Genomic DNA, 23,219 nt, shown 5'->3' on the forward strand with positions numbered 1-23,219 from the left:
CAAAAATAAACTTGAAAGTGTATGATGCGCGTGTATCAAACCAGTTTTTAACTAAACATATTCAACATTGATGGGCTTGAAAATAAAGCCTTAAACGAAAATATTTTATTTTACATTCTTGTCTTATTTTCTCATGTATACATCTCTTGCATATTTTTCCATATTTTTGACTTATTTTTTCATGTAGGACCGCCGTGTAGCCAATTGTACCACCGGTTACGAACCACCCTGTATAGATTACGGATTTTTATACGACTTCATATTTTTATGGATACAAATACAAATACAAATGGAACAAATGGACAAAACAAATGGAACTGAAAACGTGATTTGTTCCGTCCACTAAATATTACAGAGAGCACATTATTGCAGATATTTCTGCACATTATGTATCTACATTCTATACATTTTTACACTTTTAAATTTCCCGTAAATGCATAAACACCTGCAGTTTATTTATCAGATATAGTAAAAATGTATCGAATACTAATTATAATGAAAACACTCTAAATATCTAAAGATTTACGACAGACATGAAAGATTGGGAGAAAACTCATTGTGAGATAGTTAAGGATTCACTTTCTCGGGTAATTTAAATTCATAGTGAAAGTAGCTATCAAAAACGCAGTACTAAATACATGTAGGAACTTTGCAGCGAATAAATATTGTAATTAACTGGTTCTTTGATTTGCTTGAAGATATACAATACAAGAAAGTCATATATTTATGTACGCTATCTGAAATTAGAAGAAGATCGAATCATTTGATCTCACATTACTCATCAGTAAAATAATAATTCACAAATCTGCTAAATGAATCAGATCTACGGTAGGGGTACAAATGTATATACGCTAAATACATAAACATAAGGATTATAAATATATCACTCTTTGAAATTTTGTACTTATAATTTTATTGAATTCATTTAATTATATATATTCCTTGTCGCAGAACGACTTCTACTTTGGATTAATTACTTCTCTTCGAACTAAGAATAGTCATCTTCTATCTTTATTCTGCTAGCCCGCTAACATTCAAAAAACCAGAATAAAATGGGCAATGCTATCAATTCCAAGGCGAGTCCAATTCTTAAACCGGATGATGTATTTCCGGATTCTAGAAAAAAATAATAAATTATTATAGACAAGGAAAAAATACTAAATATTATTGATTTCATGCATTTTTAATCGAAACATACAACAAATATATATGCTTATAAAAATTTGTAATTATTTGAATAGTGGTAAATTGATAAAAGATATTTTTTATAGTAGGAAATTACTAAAAACGAGAATATTTCTTTTATAAAAGAAATACTGACATGATCTTTTATAATTGTACAAAAACATTGGCAGTATTATATTAAAGACATTGATAATATGAAAACAATTTTTCTTATATCGTTTTCAGAACTAAGAAAATAGAAAATTCATAAAGACTATTATATAAATAAATTTATAAACACATTTATAACCTTTTTTTCTAAACTCCGTGGTTTCAAAAAGTCATACTATAAAAGTATGCTGGAATTGCTGAAAATTCAAATCATAAACATTATCGGAATACAGAGGGTTAAACCCTGATTGATTATCTTATGTATATATATAGAAAATTTTTCTTCTGGTATGGATATATCTAAAAACATCTTCTCTAGAAGTTGAAAGACACATAGCAACAAAGGTAAGAATTTCTGAAAATTATTCTTCTCCGACCGATTTTTTCTCACCATAATCATAATATTGCAGTGGTTCCGTGGATTCATCCTCACAGTCCTCCGTAACGGATCTGATCTTCATAGAACCCTTCCTCTCGGGTTCGTTGATCTCTTGCTTACCCTCGAATGCAATCGCCGCATAATCGAACCTTGCCTCTCGAATATGCTTTCTGGGGCTCCGGCGACCCTTCGCGGAGCCTTTGAGCCCAATCTAGAAAAATCCAGGAAAAGATTTATGCCTAAGTACTAACCGTAATCGTAATAACGCGCTGCCTCCGACTCGTTCACCATCTCGTCTCTGTTCTCCTCGTCCTCCTCGTCTTCGTCATTCTCGTCGCCCTTTTCATCGTCGACGCCACTCTTGTTATCGATCCCTTCTTCGTCATCGTCGTCATTGTCGCTGTCATTGTCACCGTCGTCTTCGTCTTGGTTGGCATAGTCGGCATCATCGCCTAATCGACTTCTCAGAACGGATCGATTTCCACGGTTGCGTTTAAAGTTTTTATTTGCCAGTCTATTTTCGCGTAACACGTATTCATCCTCACGATCAGCAGCATGGGCATATAAGAGATTACGCTGTATCGCTCGCGCTGATTCCGAGGGACACAACGTGTCTAGAAAATGAAATACCGAGATAACTGGTAATTTATGGTAGATCGTTGTAAAACAAACAAAATTTGTAAAATGAAAATAAAATTATGATACATGAATCTTAATAAATATTAAAATTTAATCTATGTAAAGATAAATGTCTTTAAATAAATTTATAGAAAATAGAGATGTTATATTGGAAGAACATAATATACGTATGTACATTATATTAACGCTATTGAAGGCATAAAATTTATTATTTGTTAATAAATATTAACCATTTATTAGTTTATAATCAGTAATTTTCAATTTTGATACTATTAGTACTACATATACTATAATATTAATACCTTCGAATCTTTCACGAGCATCATTCTCATAAGATTCGTCCAAGTTGTTGTTATTATCAGGATCAAGTTCTCCTTCGAAAGTGAATGTTCCAGTGTTGCTTAAGATACACCCTTCGGTAGAAATGCAAGGTTCTGTGAACCTGACCGCTCTCATAATTCCATCGACGATGTTTACCTCGCAGTAACATTTAACGAAGCTATCTGGACAGCTAGAAAAGTTCACACCTTTCATCACGATCAAGAAATTCAAGAGAACTTCCTCAAAAAAGCGTTGGCTCACCAAAACGATCCTGGACCGATGCAGTCTATGGCTGGTTTTCCTCTGAGAAATATAACGATATACACCATCGTGTATTGGCAGAAATGATAAACTTTCATGTACAAAAATTTAGTGTACTTTCTATATGAATATGAGTATCTACTACACGTTGTGTGATATGTTAACAGATTTAATGGGAAAGATTAATACGTTATTTAAACTTATTTGTAATTGTCATTTATTATACATGTGTTAACTTCAATTTTTATTTACGTTGCTTGATCTTGACACGTTGCAATAGCTACCATAAATCCTTTACCACAAGTATTATTACATTTTGGAGAGGACCATCCCGTCCATAAAGAGTTAATTTCCGATGGAATGGAAGTTGAAGGCCCAATTTCTTCGCAGAACTTAAAATTTCAAATTTAGGAAACTATAATTAAATTATAGCCAATAGAAAGAAAGGAAAAGATATTGTATTCTTAACCTGTTTTTTAAAGTATTTCAAACATTCAATTATTACTGTAATTTACTATTATTAGTGTAATAGCTTCTACATTACTTAAAATAGAATAACAGTACTGGTTGTCTCTGATGACAGTTCGAGGCACATTGAGGGGTGTGTATTCCTTTGATTGTGGTCGCGGTGCATTGTGCAATGCCACAAACCCCACGTGGTGAGCACAAACTTTCTGGTAGAGGATTCAAAAAACACGTTGCAAATCCTAAACATTATTCTTATAATAAATATTTAAATCGTGGACAATTTTTATTTCGTGTATTGCGTTGTACATTTTCTCACAAAATTTTTATTTGTAATTTTTTCATTAGTAAAAGTATATTGTAACCTTTGGTCTTATACAATTCTTGGCCAGCTAGAGAAATGGAACAGTTACAGCTTGAAATATTTTCGACGAGCAAAGTGATATCGCATAATCGCCTGTGAACTCTTGCACTTGTGTTTGAATATGGAGTAGCTTCGTTAAAAGAGCAGTCAGCTTTCCTCTGTCTTGCCAGTTCGGGTGAGCACAAATCCCAAGTGTGAAGAGTCAAACAAGGGCAAATCCCGAGGAAAAATTCACCGACTCCAGAACTATCGAGAACTTTTGATTCGGAAGGTATGCTACGTAATTCGACGAACAACTAAATATTAAATAGAACTGTATTGCATGAAAGTTTAAGCTTTGTTAAAGTATTTTCTTCAAAGTTCGAAACTATTGCACAGTTATAAAAATAGTTCCTTTTCTTTGTTTCTATTATGCAAAAGTACATTTTATATTGAAATTGTTTACAAGAAAGAAAATATTTTGTATGAAATATTTTTTGCTTACAGCACAAAATCCTTCTCCGATTTCTACGAAAGCGCATTGTTGCAGATGCAATTGCCGTACCCAGCGTGTTATATCGTAGTTCGGCGATTCGTTTAAATCTTTGCCTATTAATAAAAATGGATCCCAACTATTGCTGTCCACATTGAGACCGTCAACGATACGACGAGCTTTCCCACGAGAAAGAATTAATACTGTTGATAAGAACGTAAGTATAAACATAGCCTGAACGTTAACATCATAGATTGATAATGATAAAAGTTGCGGGACAAACAAATATGTAGTTACTTGAAGTTGCTGCGTTTTCAATAATTTATTGGTACTATGTGTACTATACATTGTTCTCTAAAAATATGAAAGACATAGAAATTTTATGAGAAATTTATTTTATAATCTTTTATATAAAAATATTTTCTTTTGATAATAGTTTGATAAACATAAATTATACATTCAATTTATTTGATACAAAATACGCTATATCTATACTACTCTAAAAGATACACTTTTAAATTGCAATTTGTTACCTAAAATAAGTTTTTATAACAATGATTTGGCTCTAAGCCAATATTCTTACAAAGTTTTTAATCACAAAAATATGTTTGCAATGCGAAATATGCCACATTAAATCACGTGTTGTATTCAGATACATGAAACATCATGTGCAGTTTTTATTTTTGTTTTAATGATGTGTAAACATTAAATCTTAGGTCATATTTATCATGTTGCAAAATATTGTATCATTTAAATATTTAATTTGTAATACACACACACAAAACCTTATTCTGGATGTTTCTCTAGATATGTTTTCGTTACAATGTCTGGACGAAGTTGCGAAAGTTGTACAAATTCTGTACTTTTGCAACCTATAACAGGACACCTGTAAATACAATGCATAGTTAAAACTATTCATGAGTGACAAACATGAACTTTATTAGTAGAATATTTACCTTGTCTTCTTATTAATTTTCAATAACTGCATAATACTTTCTTGATCATAAGTATGACCACATATAGTATTCTTCACAGGATCCACAATTCTCTTTTTAGAGATTGGGTCAATTACATTTACATAGCCCCCTTTTAACTGTATTTCTGCATCTGTATCATTTTCTTTCTGTGCTACTCCATCTGTAATTCAAAATGTTGTCACTGATATAAAGTATTTATTATATATACAAATTTAAATGTACCTAGCAGTGCTTCTACATGTTTATCAAATTCTATAAGTTTATCATCTTTCAATGTATCATTATCAGTCTTAGAGAGAATTAGTCTATATTCCTAAAATGTTAAAAATATATTACTTTCTTAATATCATTAAATATATTTTATAATTATTTATATTTTGTAATTACATTCAAGCGGTTTTCAGTATCACTCTGCTCCATATGATTGTCATCATTACCATCATCATTATTTAAATTTAATAATTGATTCTTTCTTTCCCTGAATAACTTTAACTTTTTATCTTGAACGCTATTGTTGTTTACTATACATTTTAGTTCTTTTAACTTCTCGTCCATTTCATTACCTTCTGTAAATATAAAAATATAACCAAATTAAACATGATTATAGAGTATTAAATTTACCTTTTTTAAGTGTAAAGTGATGAAAAGACTAAATTCTTTTATATCATATATTATTATGATAATTTGATCAATCAAGAATAATGAGAAGATATTCCAAATCTTTTGTAACCATAACAATTTATAACTATTTAATATTTTTGTGATGTTTGAGGTAATGGGCGATTATAGATATGTATTATGAATTGGATTACTTAACCTTATATACTTACCATAATAAACAATAATATTAGCAGCAGTTTTTGTGTAAGAATCATATAATTCTTCAATTATTTGTTGAGATTGCGTCATTCTTAATAATATTTCTCCAATATCTTTCTAATTGTATTTCTTATATTTCAGAAAATTTTTATATTATACCTGATTATACTTATATTATACAAATACTTTCACGATGAGTATTATTTATTCTTGCACGTAACTATGATTACAGATAAAATCATATTATAAATTGAAATCACAAAAATCTAGACCTTCAAACTACCGACTTTGTTTACAATTTAAACTATCTTAATATCGTTAGGTAAATATAAAAACATAGTTAGGTAAATTTATCACAAGATATAGCTTTCAGCAGCTTTAAATGCTTTTCACTTCAAATACTGTATGTTCTTCGTATCTCGTTTGTGTTTCAAACACGGTTTCAAATAAACATTTTAAATTACCTTAATTTACTTTGAAAGAAATTATCAATTATTTGCTACGTAGTTTACTACTACGTAGTTTACTACTACGTAGTTTAGAATGTACATATTATACATGTACAATAGTAAAATATTACGCTACATATAGTATGTACATTATACTATATACATAGTATATAGTTTGTGATTTATGATTTATATCTTTATCTTAATTTATATTTGTATCAGATTTAAAGATGAAGATTATAACTTTTTTGTATAAAATATTAAATATCTAAAATACTCAACATTTTCAATCTTTGGACCGTAAATTTGTTTACCCTCAAACTATAAACGTGGGTCTTTTATGTCCGATGCAATTTTCAGTAATACTTGTATACCAGGTAACACTTGTTTAAAAAATCCCCCCAAAATTGATATAACATTTTTAAATGTTCTAAATTAAGGTTATCATAGAATTTTTGCCAAATAATTTTTTTTAGGTGAAAGAAAAAGGGTTTTCTATCTATTACCTTGCGAGAAATTCTTAATCCTGTCAAAATTATCCGAACATACAACGCAGTTTAAGGGTTAAGGTTGTATTAAATTATCATTTCTTCAGTAGCATATTAATGGACTAATTTTGTTTAATAATAATATTGTACGTTCGTACAACTGATTAAAATATATTACTATAATACTAGTTAGTATAATAACTAAATTACCAATAACACATAGTAAAATTACTATACAAATCTAGAAATTTTATTTTTTAATAAACAACTTGTTGCATAAGCATACTATTTTGATAAAGAAATGACCATGATCGTAGTTATCGTTTTATCATTGCAAGTACATATTTTGTAACTTTCCAATTATACGTAATTCTACTCGGTACAGTTGGTAATGTAAACCATTATACGTTAGTGTATGTCATCTGGTAAGAATTTAATATAATTATATCAGATTATGTTTATGTTTAGATTAATAATATTTTAATTTATAATTTAATATTAATGTTTAAAAATATATAACACTTCTTTTACGCTGTTTGATGCACGTCCGAGGTACCCTCATGTATTAACATTATACGAACTATCTTTAACACTAATTTATTGTAACTACTACCTGTTAGATTTTTTTATCACATGTAACTAATAAAATGAAAAAAATTGTACTTAAAATATGTAAATATAAAATCATAATTTTTAAGTATAGTATTCTCAATTCTTTTATACGTCATTTTATATTTTTTATTATATAATTTTTTAATATAAAATTTTAGGGTAATAAAGCAACAAATTTATCACTAAGTATAGCATTATTTTATCATTCATTGTTTGTGACTATTTTTAGATGTTTACTAAAATTTCTTTGTCTACAACTGTTAAAGTGTTACTTTCTCTACCCACATTAAGAAATATACGAAGTTATTCTGTTATGATGAGTAAATTTGATCTCCCTGATCGCTTTAAAGGCAATGATAAATCAGTATGGTAAATAACATTTCAACAATGAGATGTATTGAAAATTTTAATACACATAAACATATATATATATACATACTTATAAATACATATTTTTAATTAATTTTATTTTAGGGTGGAATATATTCAGTTAGCTTTAAAATATAAGCCCTTAAATTTAGGACAAGGATTTCCAGATTTTTATGCTCCAGAAAATGTAACTAAAGCTTTGGCTGCTGCAACTACAAGTGACAATCCTCTATTAAATCAATATACCAGAGGATTTGTAAGTATTTCCAATTTTAAAAAGAAACACACAATAAATATATTCCAGAGCTATTAAATGTTGGTCATTAGTTATTTCATCATATCCATGATATTGTTATTGAATTTTTTCACTTTTAATTGCAATGATTTTAAATATTTTATGTAGATTTATGTATGTTATTTATAGATTGGAAATTTTCAATATACTCTATCATTTTAGGGTCACCCACGTTTAGTAAATGCTATTGCAAAATTGTATTCGAAGCTCTTAAACCGTACTTTGGATCCAAATAAGGAAGTTCTTGTAACTTCTGGTGCTTATGAAGCATTATATGCTACGTTCCAAGGTCACACAAACCCTGGTGATGAGTGGATAATTATTGAACCTTTCTTTGATTGTTATGTACCTATGGTTAGATCTGCTGGAGGAATTCCAAGATTTATTGCCTTAAAACCAGTAAGTAAACTATCTAAGTATGTATACTATTGATATAAATGCAAGCTCTTTATACATATTTACATCATGTATTTTGTTGTATTCCAAAGAAAAGCACAAAGGGATCTCTTTCTTCTGCAGATTGGATATTTGACAGACAAGAATTAGAGAATCTTTTTAATGAAAAAACAAAAGGAATAATCATTAACACTCCACATAATCCTGTGGGAAAGGTTTTCACTCTAGATGAATTACAGTTTATTGCTAATTTGGCTAAAAAGTGGAACACCCTTGTTGTGTCAGATGAAGTATATGAATGGCTTGTTTATGAGCCATATAAACATGTTAGAATTGGTAATGGTATTTGATAGTACTAATGTCATTTTTATTAATTATTTTATTTAAATGATGAATGTATTTTAGCAACATTACCTGATATGTACGAACGTACGATTACCATTGGATCTGCTGGTAAAACATTCAGTGTTACTGGATGGAAAATAGGATGGGCCTATGGTCCGGAAAATTTACTATATAACTTAGAAGTTATTCATCAAAATAGTGTATATACGTGTAACACACCAACTCAAGTATGTATAGAATTATTAAATAAATATTTATTGTAATGTACCTTATTAGAATTATTTAAAATTATATTTTTTAACTTCGTAGGAGGCTGTGGCTATTGGATTCGAACAAGAATTAGAAAGATTTGGTCAAACTGACTGTTATTTTGTGAGTTTAGCTAAGGAGTTGCTACCAAAACGAAATTATATGGCTAAATTTCTTAACGATGTAGGAATGATTCCAACAATTCCCGAAGGAGGATACTTTATGGTAGCTAATTGGTCAGCTTTAAAAGATAAAGTACGGTTAGAAGAAGAAACAGATGAGAATAAAGATTATCGTTTCACAAAATGGATGACGAAAAATGTTGGAATTCAAGGAATTCCCCCATCTGTATTTTATAGTCCTGAACATAAACACTTAGGGGAAGATAACGTAAGATATTGCTTTATAAAGGTAAGAACAAATTTGGCATAGATAATATCGAGCTCCTTTTTCTTCATATTTATAATTGATTTCTTTTTTATCATAGAAAGATGAAAATTTGAAAAAAGCAGCTGATATTTTAATGAAATGGAAAGATCAGCAATAGTAACAACTATATTTATCTATAGTTAATAATTTTGAGATAAAAAATCTAGCATTTTCGTAGAAAATTGTCCAATTACTTAAATATCAGGTATTATCTTTAAAAGTTATTTTAAATTATATTAAATTTTGCTATGATACGCAATGGGTAATTTTTCACATTTATATACAGTCTGCACAAACACATTGTTATTTTTCTTGTATTAAATTTTTATTATGCATAAGACTGTTTTCTTATATTTTATATTTTATGCAGAGAAATCACCACGGAGCCATCTTTTCGCATCTTTAGTGTCAGCTCCAAAAGTTTTGCCAAATCTAAATGGAATATTTAATATCTAAATAAAATTTTTTAGTTATACATACATATACATGTGTATAATGTATAAAGATCAATTTTTTATATTTTCCATATTTTTCGGAATATTTGCGACGAGAAATTAAAATAAGAACCATAAAATAGAAATAATAGCACAATAAAGTAATAAAGTAATGATTACCTGAATGTTTCTCCAGGAACATGTCCAAGATAATTTGGAAGCATACCAACATGTTTGTGGTAAATAGTAGTGGGTTGAATTAATAGAGGTGGATCAGGTCGTGAAATTGTTACTGGTGCCCATTCTGTACTTTGTCGTTTTCGATAATCAGATGTAAAATCGCAAAGGGCGCTGTTAGTAGCTGGAACGTTTGTTTTTCCAAAATGCGCATATCCGTATGGTATATGACCCCCGTATCCTGCAAAAATACAATTAAATGTTTGAAATTTTATATTATAAGGAAAACTAATTAATATTTATCTTTCTAACTTTAACACTCACTTCTTGCATTTTCTCGAATGAAAGAATATCGCATTCGTTTTTCACTATCCGTAAGATCCATCTGTACTACTATTTATTGTTAATATTATTTTACAAATGATATCGCGTATTTATCTGTTCGTTAATTCATTTTATTAACAGGTCGAATTTATGGAAGTCATTAAAGGTTAAAGATTTCGTGAAACAGTTGAATCGTACGGAACGATGCTTATGTAAGTTTTATACTACATATAGAATCATTCGAAGACAAGTTCAAGCTAATAATAACGTGACAAGATGGACTCACGACTGATAAAGTATTTTTGCGGATTTGCATTGTCCATAAAGTAAGGGGATGGAGAGTGATCGCTGGGTGTTTCGTGTTGTTCGTCCAAAAATAAATTCCTCGTTACACCCACGCAATCAGGTCGAACTGTTAGCATAGGCAGTTTAAACTCACTTTTTATGAGCTATATAAGAAATTTAGATATGATTTCATTATTCCTATCCTTCCCTTATTTCCTTATTTCCTTATTTCCTTATTCCCTTATTTTAACTAAAAAAGAGATCGTATAGGTACTTTACCAAACGATCTTCTAAATTTCTTGGTTCACCCTGTCCAGCTTGTATATCTATAATTCGTTTAAGTTCATTAAGTGCCGCTCTGTTTCTTAATTGTTGTCGTTCAAATTCGGCAAGTCCTTCTGTAGCCAACACCGTGTATCTTTGTCCATTTCTGGCTTTTAGTTTTGGAGTAAATCCTAAAATAAAACATTTACATTGTCATTAAACTGGTACATTTACCCTTCTCTATAATGTTTATTTTCATTCCATATATGTACCTTCGTAACTTGGTGTTATAGGATGAATAAATATAGGATCGGTCCTTTTGTATCTAGCATTTACTACGTCTATGTCATTTTTCGGTGGCCTCTGGACCTATAGTTGATTATAAATAATTATAAATAATATTATTATTTTAATAAATTATATTATATATATTATTTTAATTAATTTAAACTTATAAACAGCATTGATTAAAGTAATAGGAACAAGGACTATAAAATATTGTATAATACCTCGTAATCGTCGGGGATACGGTTCGATAAAATGAGGGTCTCGGCATGATTCACTGTAGGATCAAGAAGCACTTTGTGCGTAAGACTTCCATACGTTTCACCACATCTGTAGCGATATTGAGGACAGTATCCGGCATATCTAAAACGGACCTTTATGAATGTAGAAGAGGTATCAATGAATATAAAAGTTAAAGGGTAATAATATTTTAAATATTTCTTACTGTACTGTATTATTTAGGAAACGTATATGTTCTACGTATATGTATTTACATTTTATATTTAATACATAAACGCTGTACTATTTACCCTGGAATAAGATGTGGTTCCGCTGTGGATAATAATTCTGTCCCAGCAGACATTTTTCTGTTATATATTTCCTAATAATACGTTAATTTAATTAAATGCATTATCCAGACTAAGTGGAATTTAAATTATTTCCATGTACTGGAATCTTTTCTTTTATACATTAATTTATTGGCATGGCTACCGAAAGGTTATACACTGCATTTCCGCAAAGTAATGTCTGAATTTTGCTTTAGAACACCTTATTTTCCGAAACTTGAAACAAATGAATTTTAATCGTCCGTTTTTCATTATATTGAGACGCATCAACTGCCTTACTTATTAGCAACTGTGTTTGGTGCAATGGATTTTTGTGACTGTGCACGTGAGGTGAGATACTTGTTTAGGAACCGTAAAAATACTCGCACGATGTATAACTTAAACAACACTTTACGTTTTCGCTTTTACCACGAATACGTTGGCATCGTCAATTTTTTCTATTTCCTGACAATTTTTTTGTACAGTTTTATTTTACGCGGCGAATAAGCTGTTCAATAAAGAAGAATTCCTTACCGAGTATTAACACGATTCAGTGCTACGATATATGTATAACACGTATGTACATATGTACATGTATGTATGTACACTCCGCATCGATATGGAAACGCTATTTAATTGATTTATTTTAAATAACTATCACGTTGCAATCTTATCAGTTTATCTTTGATTAAAGTAGCAAGGCGAAATTCCACCGTTCGCTACTTCATATCTGAGTTCCAACATTAGAATGTACGAATCATAAGGTATATTGTATCATGTTTTCTTACGATATTTATATATATTACACACGCAACAGATGAAAATGGACACCACATTTACTCTACATCATGTGTTTTATAATCGTGTGTAATAATTATATAATTACAAACAGGAGAAATTAAACCGGAATTATACAATTACCTATAAAGTCGGAGAAAGCCTACAATATATTAAAACACTCGATCAAACTTCTCTGAGTTTCCTCTATATTATTTTCTTCATATACATTTTTATATTCCCTCGTTAGCTATATTATAGCATTTAAAAGCGAAGTTTATTGCAAATTCGTTTTACGAATGATAATAGTGTACCTTCGTAATCCATTGAGCTAGCACGACTCAATAAGAATCATTATATATATTAATAATTTGTGATGAAATGAATTTATTATCAATATTTTAAATTTGTTATTAAAAAAAATATTACTAATTTTTCTTATTTCATTAATCAAATTTTCGCAAAGTAATAGATAGGAAACGACCCACAAAAGAAGAAGCTGTGCAAAAAAGAAGTTGATTTAATTAAATTAAACTGACACGTATATTGAGTGCAGATTTAAATCCATAAATCTAGTTCATTGAAATTATATTAGCTCGTGCGTGTTTAATTTCCACGCGTATCTTCATCATGTTTCAGTCTAACGTTTAACTGGGTAATTAGTATTATTTCATATGCAATTACTAATTACATCAATATACATGATATAATTATTCTAAATTGTGTAATGAATAATATGAGTTGATTGGCTGCGATCATGATAATATGATGTAGTTAGAAAATTTATTAAATAATTTTATGGTAAATTGTTATTTCGCAGCTTTCTGGATAAAATATCATGTTTAAAAATTTTAAAAGTTATTAAATATTCATATATATTTGTAATTAAAGTAGTATGGTAATGTATTTATGGAAAATTTAAATATGCAAAAATGTACAGAATGAACGTAATAGATAAAAATGGAAAAGATATACTCGTTTCAATATTTAGAAGGAAAAACAAATCTCTATCTAGGTTCCATTCCTGTAATTTAGTACATAAAAAATATGAATTTTTATAAACATTCACAATCAAGTAATCCTGGTTTTATTTCGTTGTCAACAAAAGTCAATATTCGCCAGAAATATTTGCGTGTTTTCATCAATTATGAAAATAAAAGATTTAATACCGACAAGTCATTTTAATGGGTTTGGTGCTTCAAGAGTGAATCAACATCTCTTGGAGCTTACAATACTGAGAAAAACGAAAGTGGATGGCTGGTGATTTAGCCATTTCCTCGTTAATTGCCATTACACTTGCACGCAGGATTAAGTACCGTGAAGCTTGGCGCAGTTTGATTTTACTGTGACTTTTCACGGAATAACGAATTAAGGGGCCCACTAATTGGTTTCGTCAAAAGGGCCATCTAACAGTCAAGGGGGGAGGAACGAATTTACGCGAGGGTAGGGAGAAGGACACGTTGCGTATACACAGACGAGTGAGGTGTACGATAAACGTTTCGCTTTCCAGTTTTCACGGGGCTACCGTGGCAAAAGAACATACAATAGCGAAGCAACGATTTACTGAAAAGTTATTCTTTATAGCAAATAAACAGTAGCTGTCTTACTGTCTGACAATGGAACGATGTTACTTCGAATCATACGTCGTGTTTCGAGCACATCGGTGTGTCAATATTTGGTTGTGTATATGAACAGTTTGTGTTTATAAATAATTTACTCAGGATGATATTTATCTATTTTGATAAATGTTTTAGTGAGAAAGCTTTAATTTTTAATGATCATAAGTGATTGTATTGTGCTGGCGCATAATAGAGAAATTACCATAATAGAAACGTTTGATTTCTTTCGAAAATAGAATGACGATGTCCATGTGAAAATAAAAATGAATTCGACAGTTTTCTGTAAGAAAGTACGTAGTTAAGTTTTGTGTTGCGCAAGAGAAATATGTGGTTTCACCGGCAAATGAATTCTATATTCTACGTGGACGCTGACATTAAGCCTGCATATTTGGCTAAAGATGACAGGGTATGTTATCTAACGATTTTTACTCATTTCTTTAAACAATGTATCTACGCACATATATTCTACGTCAAATTACTTACAATGTGAAAAATGAATTCTTTTCATTTCATACTAACAGTAGATTCTTAAAAATGTATCGTTAATGATCTAGTTCTCTTCCTCTTTTGCAAATATATATTTATTTACAAATATCTAATTTTTACAAATTTTGACGCTGTCAATGCATAGGAAAAATTACAAATTGAGATATTAAAATACAGTTTGTCAAACGAGACAAAAGTATAATGACGTATGTTTGTATTAATAGTCTAGATATCGTAATACTTTCGCCTTTTACGCGTTTTTAAAAATCGGCTATTGTTTGATCGTTGAATAGTAGACTTGTAGATAGTTCACGCGTTTCTTTAATTAAATCTCGGTTTTCTATGAAAGAAAGTATGGTGGGAAATACCACGCGATACGTCTAATGTCGTAATATCACAAGCTGTAACAAAAAGTGAAACCGATAAGGAGTAATGGTTAACAGCGCGCTATTATATTGTATTAAATTATGTGTTTATTCGAGTTCTTCAACAGTGAAATAAAAGGACAACTTAGGAACCGTGAAATTACTTGCATGATGTGTAATTTAAATAGCACTTTAAGTTTTCGCTTTTATCACGAGTACATTGGCATCGTCAACTTCTTTTATTTGCTGACATCTTTTTTGTACAGTTTAATTTTACGCGGTGAATTAACTGTTGAATAAGGAGAATTGCTTACTGAGTATTAGCACGATGTATATACGTAATGCAGGACCAATATGAAAACCTTATTTAAACAATTTTTTTAAACAACTATCATATTGCGATCTTATCAGTTTATCTTTGATTAAAGTAGCAAGGTAAAATTCCATCGTTCGCTGCTTCATATCTGAGTTCCAATATGAGAATATACGAGTCATAAGGTATTATATTTGTATCATGTTTTCTTACGATGTTTATATATATTACACACATAATAGATGAAAATGGACGCCACACTTACTGTACGTCGTGTGTTTTATAATCATGTGTAATAATTATATCATTATTAAAAAAAAAGAGAAATTAAAGTGGAATTATACAATTACCTATAAAGTCGGAGAAAGCCTCGGTGAAACACTCGATCAAGCTTTTCTCAGTTTCCTTTGTATTATTTCCTTCATATACATTTTCATGTTCCCTCGTTAATTATATTGTAATACTTAGAAGTGAAATTCATTCCAAATTCCTTCTATGAATGATAATAGCTAGATTGATGAGCGTAGCTTCACAATCGACCAGAACTTGACCTATGAATAAGATGCTACAATCGTTTGTATAACACTTATTAAATCGAAAAATTACAAGTTCGATAAAACGACAATTAAGGGTATATCTAGGGGGATAGTGGCCAGGTGTGACTCGAAGTAAATCAAACACGTTGCATCCGGTTCGTGTATTCCGGTCTATACACGCGCCGTGCGGCAAAGGAATAATAATTTTCTTCTCTTCCCCTGACATTTTGCTTTCTGTCCCTGCGGCTGGCACGACCAGACCGGAAGCTTTATTATCGCACAGCTCGTTGCAAGTCGTGGGTGGACGTATAGCTTAACCATAGGCGAAGACATGCGCGGTACAAATTCCGTCTCTGAGATTCATTCCAGCGACCGCGGCGCGGATGAAAGTCATCGAGCGCTCGAAACTCATTTTCACTTCGCATAATGAGACATAAATTTCGCTACTCCATACAGTCGTTCTTTGGTTGTGCACGATGACTTATGAAAATATTTTAACATTTATCATTGCAAATTTTTGTGAATATATTATGTGCATTGTACAAAAATGTTTAAAGTGTGTATTTAACATGTGAAGTAGAGATCTAACTATACAGTCGTCGTTCTTCTAAAATACGCGTCAGATATCCACGCAACGAAATTCGCTCTTCTGTGTCACGCTTTAGCGAACATTCACATGCACTTGCGTCGCGTGTCTTCGTCAATCGACTAAAAGATTCGCAAACGTTGGGGAATCTTTTGCATGATTGGCCGAGTCGCAGCTTTAAACATAGAGTAGCTTACTCATTCACCAGCGAACTAGAGAACTTATGATCGTTCGTCTACGCGTCCAATTACTTCTTAAATTCTGTCGAAGCGAACCTATTAAGCGAATGTCTGTCGTTCAACAGCCATTTCCGTGCGAACGTCCACGGTGCACTATCATTCTTTTCGTTAAACAAATTATTCCTCTGCGGCGCAGTGCGCGCTTCGAAAAGGCTACCGTGTGCCGTCTGTAGGCATATAATTCAATCGAATTGAGCCTAAAAAAGGATGAATCGGAAAGATATTTAGAACAAAATAGACAACTTTGAAACAATTTTCCTCTGGTACTTCATCAACAAAATATCGATTAAATGAAAAATATATGATTCTCTTAAATATTTCGTTTTATATTTTAAAAAGTATTTGTCGTACGTGAGAAAGTTTCAGTAAAAAGTTGTATAATAAAATTATCTGTAAAACGAGACCTGCTACGTTACGATAAGCCCAATTGCAAAAGTATGGAGAAGTATATTTTTTTTAACTGTTTATAGTTTTAATAAAAATTATCATACAATATCGAGGTTCTATGATAAATAAATTCTAGTCATACCAAATCTCGAATCGATCCGTTTGTTGGATTTCGCACGATCAATTTGTTAACTTACACAACGAAGAATTTTAAGTCTGCAATAAAAGCGTATGAGCTTATCTCAGCTTATCCTTCGAGTTCGTACGTTACGTGGGAGACCCATATTCTGAAATGCGAGAGTACAAAAATTTTGTCATTCAAACACGTGACTAAAATGCAATGATAATCATTTTTACTTAGCTGTAGAATGTAATAACTTTCACATTTTACATCCTAGCGCAGTGGAATTTGTTTCTACCAATTTCTGAAATCATTCCACGTAATTTAAGAAAAAAAGCGTTTCTCTAGGAGTAATTGGCTCTAAAATAGGTCCTTTTTCTAAAAATAGACAACGCTAAGTTATTAAATATTAAGAAACGCGACAGGCGTTGTTTTGCGGTTTGTTACTTGTATCATATGTAGATATTTTTCTTATTGATTAAATGTCTATAAAGGATAGGAAAACGTTTGCAAAGTTGTTGCGAGATAAAAGCTGTTTTATGAAAACACCTTTTGAAATAAAGAGGGGGGCGGATATTATGTTATCGCGAAATCTTGACTTTAATATAATAATCGCGTGGATTTGGCTTCGCTAATTGTATTCAGAATAGAGATGACGTGCAAAATCATTAACAGTAATTTATTACAGATCGCAGAGTCATGCTTATCCGTATAAAATCGTATGGAATGACGTTGATCGATTATGGATTTCTCCCGTGCTTTTCGATGCCTTGTTTGTACACGTTTGTCTTATTTTCGATGGACAAATAACGATAGACAAATAACGATAATCCTGGACGATTCCATTATACGACAGATCAGCCGCTCGATGCCCCTCGTTGTTGATTTGTTACTGATTCTGGCTAAGACGTTCTTAAACAGGATTTCCTGTTAGGAATGGGAATCTGTTTGGGAGTATCGTTCATCGAGATTGAAAGTAATTTGGTGGTACATATTTGGTTGATCGAAAAGTTTCGTCTTTCTCTTTTTATTGAACATTTGAAATCTTAATGGAAGTTTATTTCTGTTTATACCCATGTATAGCTTAATAAACTGTAAGCAACAGTTAGCGAAACAACTTTAACAAAACATTAGATTAATTCATGATTTTACGCAAAAAAAGAATTATTCGTGATATTTTGATAAATCTGGATAAAATTAGTTTCATCGCAACATCATGACTATATTCTTTTCTATAGCATCTTGCATTCTTTGCGATCAAGTTTTGGGCCAATAAAATTGCTTTTCGTAATTTGCCTGTGATTTTACAGCATTACGGACCTTACTCTTACTGTTAATAGCAATCGCAAGAATTTTCCGATCCCGATTACTTTCAAGGTTCAATTATTTTCATATCCTTATCACTGTTCTTTTCTACGTAGCCCATGCTTGCACGTACAACGTCTTCATCCGGCAACAAGTTGCATCATTTCTTCGTTGCATAAACAAACGGTGCATATAATCGACTGCAATGGCCAGCAGGCTAAAGTATCGCTAAGTACCGATCAACCTCATTAACGTCATCGAGCGAGGTGGACAGTGATCGATTGCGCGACGTAGGTACTACTCGTGTGCTGTTCGGCAGTCGCGCATACATAATCGTGTACCAGGCAACGGCGCATGCGCTTTCGATCGATCGATAAATTATGCAGCCTATTGCTCGTGCACGTAAATCATACGCGCACATTCAACTACCCTTTGCTTTGTCGTTGTTTCTTCTGCTTCTTCTTCTTACTTTTCTTTTCTCGTCTTATGCTCCTTCCTTCTTGCTTTTCGTTCGTCTCTTTTTCTTCCTGTTATTACCGTCTCCGATGTTTCCGCCTTTTCGTCTTTGTGTCATCCAATCTGAGACAAATCCATGTGCGAGGAACGTATTCGTACGAACGTCGTGACTCGCATTGTACTTGCTGCGTTTTCATTGTTCCGATCGCACGATCCGGGAATATCGACAGTGTCTAATGCCGATGACCAATCGGTCGATCGTGTCTGTCGCGCACTATTATGAACAGAATCTGTGAGATTGTAAGTAAATTGTTCATGAATACTGAAACGATTTTATTCTCACCGTGGTCACTAACAACCTTGGAGCGTATATGTTGTTTTAAACTCGTGATTTAAAAAAAAAAAAAGAAAAGAACTGACCAATCTGAATGAAATAAATCAAAAGATATTATTTTTGTAATTCACGCGTGTCCAGCTACTTTTGAACGGCAATATATGCTTCAATTAGAAAATCAACAGCCAACATAGGAAAAGCGGCGTTTCTCGCTGTATTATACGCAATCAGGCACTGACTCATCGAACGAACGATGAGCATATGCACATCAGCGAACAAAGAACGCGTACGAACCCTTCCACGAGGATGATCTTCCGCGCGCGTTCTGTATTCTATCCGCCGCGGAGCGGCGCCGCGGCCGTATTCATTGAAATGCTATTGAAGTCGCGTTTCGATAATTGTAGAGAGATACAAAGGATTACAGTGAAAGCTCTTCTCTGATGCGTTCGCTGTACTAGGGATTCGATTGTCTCTCGGTATGTATTTAATAGTATTTATGGAATAGGGAGATTTTAAATACAAAACGGCATTTTAAACATAGGTAACAGAATTTTATGAAGTTTCTCCAATAGTAAAAGAATTGCGTGAAAAACGAAGCATTTTTAGCGATTAATAGATACCGATTGATCCTTACTCATTAAAAAATCTAAGCTTAAGTGAAGAGGAACTTTTCATTCTAAACTAATAATAATTTCATCGACTGGCTAAATTAGAAAAAAGAAGTTAAATGTAGAAATATACATAACATAATGAAACGCTTCAAACAACTCGTCAATATCAATTAGATAAAGTGACCTACAAATATCCCACAAAAGTAGTCCTCGTGATATAGATTTCCCACGGATACAGCGTTGTTATCCCTTTCAACTGAAATCGATAATAGAAAGTATTTCACTGAAATACATTTAGCTGGTCACCAAGGACGATCGTGCGGCTTGTGGTTTTATCGAGTTCTTTCGAAAACCACAGTTTCTCGTGGCCATATTTCTCAGGAAGTGACGTAGGCTTCCTTATAAACTCCCATAATTTCGTATATATTGAATAAAGAAGTACCCAATGTATAGCTGAAATAATTACATTGACATTAATTGTGTACGTAGAAAATGTTGCAGACTGTGATAATATTAATGTTATATTTTTATTATTATTGGGCTCCGCTATTGGAAGTACCAAAGTGTCGCCAACTATTGCTTATTTTAATTATTGCATAATGATGATCACAATCATGATCACATGAAATTTTTACTTTAAAGAATCACTATGTCCGTAGAGGAAACCTTCGTATCATTTGTCTGGCAAAAACATATAATTCCATAGTTCAACGTGCCGCGGTAAGGGCTCAAAAGCACAGGTTGATGTTATTCAGCCAAGCTCAATAATTATGGTGGCCAATAGAAATAACTTGAGCCTATTGACTTGATACGTTGCATTGGTTTGATTTGTTCTATGTAGGTAGGCGACGATCTTCCATAAAGCACCCTGACGACGACGCGACGCGGGACTACTGGGTAAGGAAATCATACTACGTGTTCTACCAGGCCATGTGAAGGCTGATACAGACTGCATACTAGGCGTTCAGTCACGAAACGGCATCGAAACTGTTCCGTTCAGGAAAATATTCTTGTACATTGTATACTATAATATCCGTTATAACAAGTAGGTTAGAGGTAGAGTACTAATTATAACATTTAAGGAGTGAATCAAATTTTCATTTAGATTCCATTTCAAAACAACGATCCATGAAATGCATAATCAAATCATTAGATATTGCAAATAACAGATAATCGGCAAAACGTGGGAATAAATCTTAGTCATTAATTGGTTATTGCAAGAATCCTGATTATTGCTTCATTTATCATTAAATACTTTTTCAAAGGCCTATTAATTACAATACTAATAAGTAGTTTTTGACTAACACAAATTCAACACATCGACATCCTTTAAATTCTCCTCATTTTTCTCTGAATTATACGCCTGCGTTTATTCAAGCACTGTCTTAGCCGATCTAACCAATCCAATTAAGTTAAAGCATGCGCATTGATGCTGCAGTTTCGCGCGTCGAAAACGATGTAAAGTGCATTCTGATAGGCGGAGACACAGATTCTTCCTGGAATGCGGTCAGGTTAGAACCAAATGTGAGAGAGCCGTGCCAGAGAAAAGATCGCGTGAGCAAGAAAGAGATCAAAGAACCGGGAACATCGACATTTGCGACCGAGCTATTATCCGACTGCGATTGAATTGAACTGTTTCAACTACTGAAAAACCGATAGATTGAGGTGATATGTGAAATACATTTCAGCTATGTCAGTAGAAATAACAGCAGTAATAAAAGACAAATATAATACATCTATAGGATCATTGTTAGGATCACATTGTGTTTGATACTCATCCATCTATAGGCATATATTAATAAATTATGAAGCAATTGAAAGAAATTAAGGTTTCGAGTTTTTTATTAATTTAAACATATTTGTTAGAAGTTTATTGGAAGCTTTTGGGTAGATGAAAGCTTATATTATCTGTTAAAGTTGATGTATCTACTTATACTATTGACATAAAGGTTGGAATTAACACGATTCTCAAGGAATGGGCCGTGAAAAAAGAAAACCAAGGTAAAAAATACATAGTTTACGATTCATTTTATAAGATAAATTGTTAAAATAGTGAAGTGAAATACACCGAGTTTAATTTTATCGTTTCGCTAGTAATAAATCCGTGAAAGAAGGGGGACAGTAGCTAAAAATCTTTAGGTTTATAAGTAGTTAAATATTTATAGTATAGTTTACGTACGGAAGAGAAGAAAACATCTCTACACAATAAATTCTATATTTACATAATTCTGAAATTGTTTATGAACAAAGGTTCGGGTATAGGTATTATTATTTAATCAACTACAACACTTATCCGGTTTGAAATCACTAATTTTATTAATTACTTATTTCACTAATTGTTTTAGAATTAATAATTGCCAGGAAACATAATCTTATATAATAGATACTAAAAGAAATTCTAACATATGCTACATACATATGTAACGAATACCTACCAGAGCACCCTTAGAATGTTGGATGCTTAGATCATGGATGATCTGTGGTAACTGTGTAAATGTTAACAAAACAATATTAAAATAATGAAAAGCAAAATACAGTGCTTAGAGTTTCTGGTTTTTCATAAACAATTATATCGGCTGCTTGCCCATTATCAATTCACTAAAAATATCAGTTTTAAATAATCAACGTCGATTAAGCGCGACGATATAAAAATTTTTCTTTAGCGTCTCGAACGAAATCATCGTTGGACACAGATTGCATTGATTTTTTAACATTATTGCTAGCTATAGGTGGACTCACGCGCGGCTACCTCTCAAAGGGTGCAATCATCCGTCGATTGATGTTAAAAAGTTACTTGACCTTCTGGAAAATACGTGATTACGTAATGGCCTGAAGGTTGTCTGACTTGGTAGTTTTAATCTTGCGCTTCTAGTGTTTCCTTTGATGAAATAAACGAAACACCGAACGATTGTACACGCGTGAAGTTTAATACCATAAATGATACGTATGTACATACTTCTGTTAGCCGTGGAGTAGCGTTCTACTGGTTTCTAATAAACGAGCAATATTAACATTTATACCGCACGCCGTGATGTTTCCCTCTACACCGTAAGCGTGACTCATAACTGGCTATCTCGAAGGTTTTATAATGGTGCCACTATTATAA

At 31.9% G+C, this 23,219-nt stretch overlaps 5 protein-coding genes and 1 long non-coding RNA gene across 7 annotated transcripts in view; 3 read left to right on the forward strand and 3 right to left on the reverse strand.

Annotated features, from left to right (window-relative positions):
* Positions 1 to 906: 906 nt before the first annotated feature.
* Positions 907 to 4,605, reverse strand: LOC117237494. The gene is made up of 9 exons (XM_033501519.1): positions 4,249 to 4,605; positions 3,766 to 4,060; positions 3,500 to 3,642; positions 3,188 to 3,327; positions 2,936 to 2,977; positions 2,656 to 2,864; positions 2,003 to 2,328; positions 1,727 to 1,925; positions 907 to 1,116 (listed from the first exon to the last, which is right to left on the reverse strand). Exons 1-9 carry the CDS (start codon positions 4,582 to 4,584, stop codon positions 1,028 to 1,030), a joined length of 1,779 nt encoding a protein of 592 aa, XP_033357410.1. The 5' UTR covers positions 4,585 to 4,605; the 3' UTR covers positions 907 to 1,027.
* On the forward strand, positions 4,316 to 9,827 carry LOC117237489 (kynurenine--oxoglutarate transaminase 3). Of its 2 annotated transcripts, none has more exons than XM_033501514.1 (8): positions 4,316 to 4,453; positions 7,811 to 7,950; positions 8,056 to 8,206; positions 8,408 to 8,644; positions 8,734 to 8,977; positions 9,047 to 9,213; positions 9,296 to 9,646; positions 9,723 to 9,827. In XM_033501514.1, exons 2-8 carry the CDS (start codon positions 7,811 to 7,813, stop codon positions 9,780 to 9,782), a joined length of 1,350 nt encoding a protein of 449 aa, XP_033357405.1. In that variant the 5' UTR covers positions 4,316 to 4,453; the 3' UTR covers positions 9,783 to 9,827. The 2 variants fall into 2 exon arrangements, with proteins under 2 accessions (XP_033357405.1, XP_033357404.1); XM_033501513.1 differs by lacking the exon at positions 4,316 to 4,453 and adding an exon at positions 7,242 to 7,394.
* Positions 4,807 to 6,564, reverse strand: LOC117237492 (E3 SUMO-protein ligase NSE2-like). Its single transcript, XM_033501517.1, has 5 exons — positions 6,044 to 6,564; positions 5,601 to 5,779; positions 5,436 to 5,526; positions 5,193 to 5,373; positions 4,807 to 5,122 (listed from the first exon to the last, which is right to left on the reverse strand). The coding sequence occupies exons 1-5, from the start codon at positions 6,120 to 6,122 to the stop codon at positions 5,023 to 5,025; spliced, it is 630 nt and encodes a 209-aa protein (XP_033357408.1). The 5' UTR covers positions 6,123 to 6,564; the 3' UTR covers positions 4,807 to 5,022.
* Positions 9,828 to 9,894: 67 nt separating the features above from the next.
* On the reverse strand, positions 9,895 to 12,060 carry LOC117237490 (UPF0605 protein CG18335-like). Its single transcript, XM_033501515.1, has 7 exons — positions 11,964 to 12,060; positions 11,658 to 11,796; positions 11,421 to 11,517; positions 11,164 to 11,339; positions 10,886 to 11,048; positions 10,279 to 10,516; positions 9,895 to 10,096 (listed from the first exon to the last, which is right to left on the reverse strand). Exons 1-7 carry the CDS (start codon positions 12,014 to 12,016, stop codon positions 10,027 to 10,029), a joined length of 936 nt encoding a protein of 311 aa, XP_033357406.1. The 5' UTR covers positions 12,017 to 12,060; the 3' UTR covers positions 9,895 to 10,026.
* Positions 10,365 to 12,072, forward strand: LOC117237496. Its single transcript, XR_004494018.1, has 2 exons — positions 10,365 to 10,498; positions 10,741 to 12,072. It is a non-coding gene; the product is annotated as an uncharacterized LOC117237496 (long non-coding RNA).
* A 2,564-nt stretch (positions 12,073 to 14,636) lies between these two features.
* The window catches only part of LOC117237499 (uncharacterized protein DDB_G0284459-like), a 47,008-nt gene continuing 38,425 nt past the window's right edge, over positions 14,637 to 23,219 (forward strand). Inside the window, exon 1 of the mRNA XM_033501522.1 lies at positions 14,637 to 14,780. Coding sequence (XP_033357413.1) covers positions 14,700 to 14,780 — 81 coding nt within the window. The 5' untranslated portion in view covers positions 14,637 to 14,699. The remainder of the gene's footprint in view (positions 14,781 to 23,219) is intronic.

Source organism: Bombus vosnesenskii, unplaced genomic scaffold (assembly GCF_011952255.1).
Source record: "Bombus vosnesenskii isolate JDL3184/JDL3185 unplaced genomic scaffold, Bvos_JDL3184-5_v1.1 scf7180000013379, whole genome shotgun sequence".
Classification (NCBI taxonomy): Eukaryota; Metazoa; Arthropoda; class Insecta; order Hymenoptera; family Apidae; genus Bombus; species Bombus vosnesenskii.

Excerpts from the sequence above, each read along its gene's own strand:
- LOC117237494 (XM_033501519.1), bottom strand. The coding sequence starts at position 4,584 with ATGTATAGTACACATAGTACCAATAAATTATTGAAAACGCAGCAACTT. Across the intron at positions 3,328-3,499 it reads ACTGTCATCAGAGACAACCA|TTCTGCGAAGAAATTGGGCC; the intron begins GTACTGTTATTC and ends TGAAATTTTAAG. Across the intron at positions 2,865-2,935 it reads ATCGGTCCAGGATCGTTTTG|CTGTCCAGATAGCTTCGTTA; the intron begins GTGAGCCAACGC and ends GAACTTTTCTAG.
- LOC117237492 (XM_033501517.1), bottom strand. The coding sequence starts at position 6,122 with ATGACGCAATCTCAACAAATAATTGAAGAATTATATGATTCTTACACA. Across the intron at positions 5,374-5,435 it reads ACATGTAGAAGCACTGCTAG|ATGGAGTAGCACAGAAAGAA; the intron begins GTACATTTAAAT and ends TTTGAATTACAG. Across the intron at positions 5,123-5,192 it reads AAAATTAATAAGAAGACAAG|GTGTCCTGTTATAGGTTGCA; the intron begins GTAAATATTCTA and ends TTGTATTTACAG.
- LOC117237489 (XM_033501514.1), top strand. The coding sequence starts at position 7,811 with ATGTTTACTAAAATTTCTTTGTCTACAACTGTTAAAGTGTTACTTTCT. Across the intron at positions 8,207-8,407 it reads ATCAATATACCAGAGGATTT|GGTCACCCACGTTTAGTAAA; the intron begins GTAAGTATTTCC and ends CTATCATTTTAG. Across the intron at positions 9,647-9,722 it reads TAAGATATTGCTTTATAAAG|AAAGATGAAAATTTGAAAAA; the intron begins GTAAGAACAAAT and ends TTTTTATCATAG.
- LOC117237490 (XM_033501515.1), bottom strand. The coding sequence starts at position 12,016 with ATGTCTGCTGGGACAGAATTATTATCCACAGCGGAACCACATCTTATT. Across the intron at positions 11,518-11,657 it reads GTATCCCCGACGATTACGAG|GTCCAGAGGCCACCGAAAAA; the intron begins GTATTATACAAT and ends AATCAACTATAG. Across the intron at positions 10,097-10,278 it reads GTTCCTGGAGAAACATTCAG|ATTTGGCAAAACTTTTGGAG; the intron begins GTAATCATTACT and ends TATTCCATTTAG.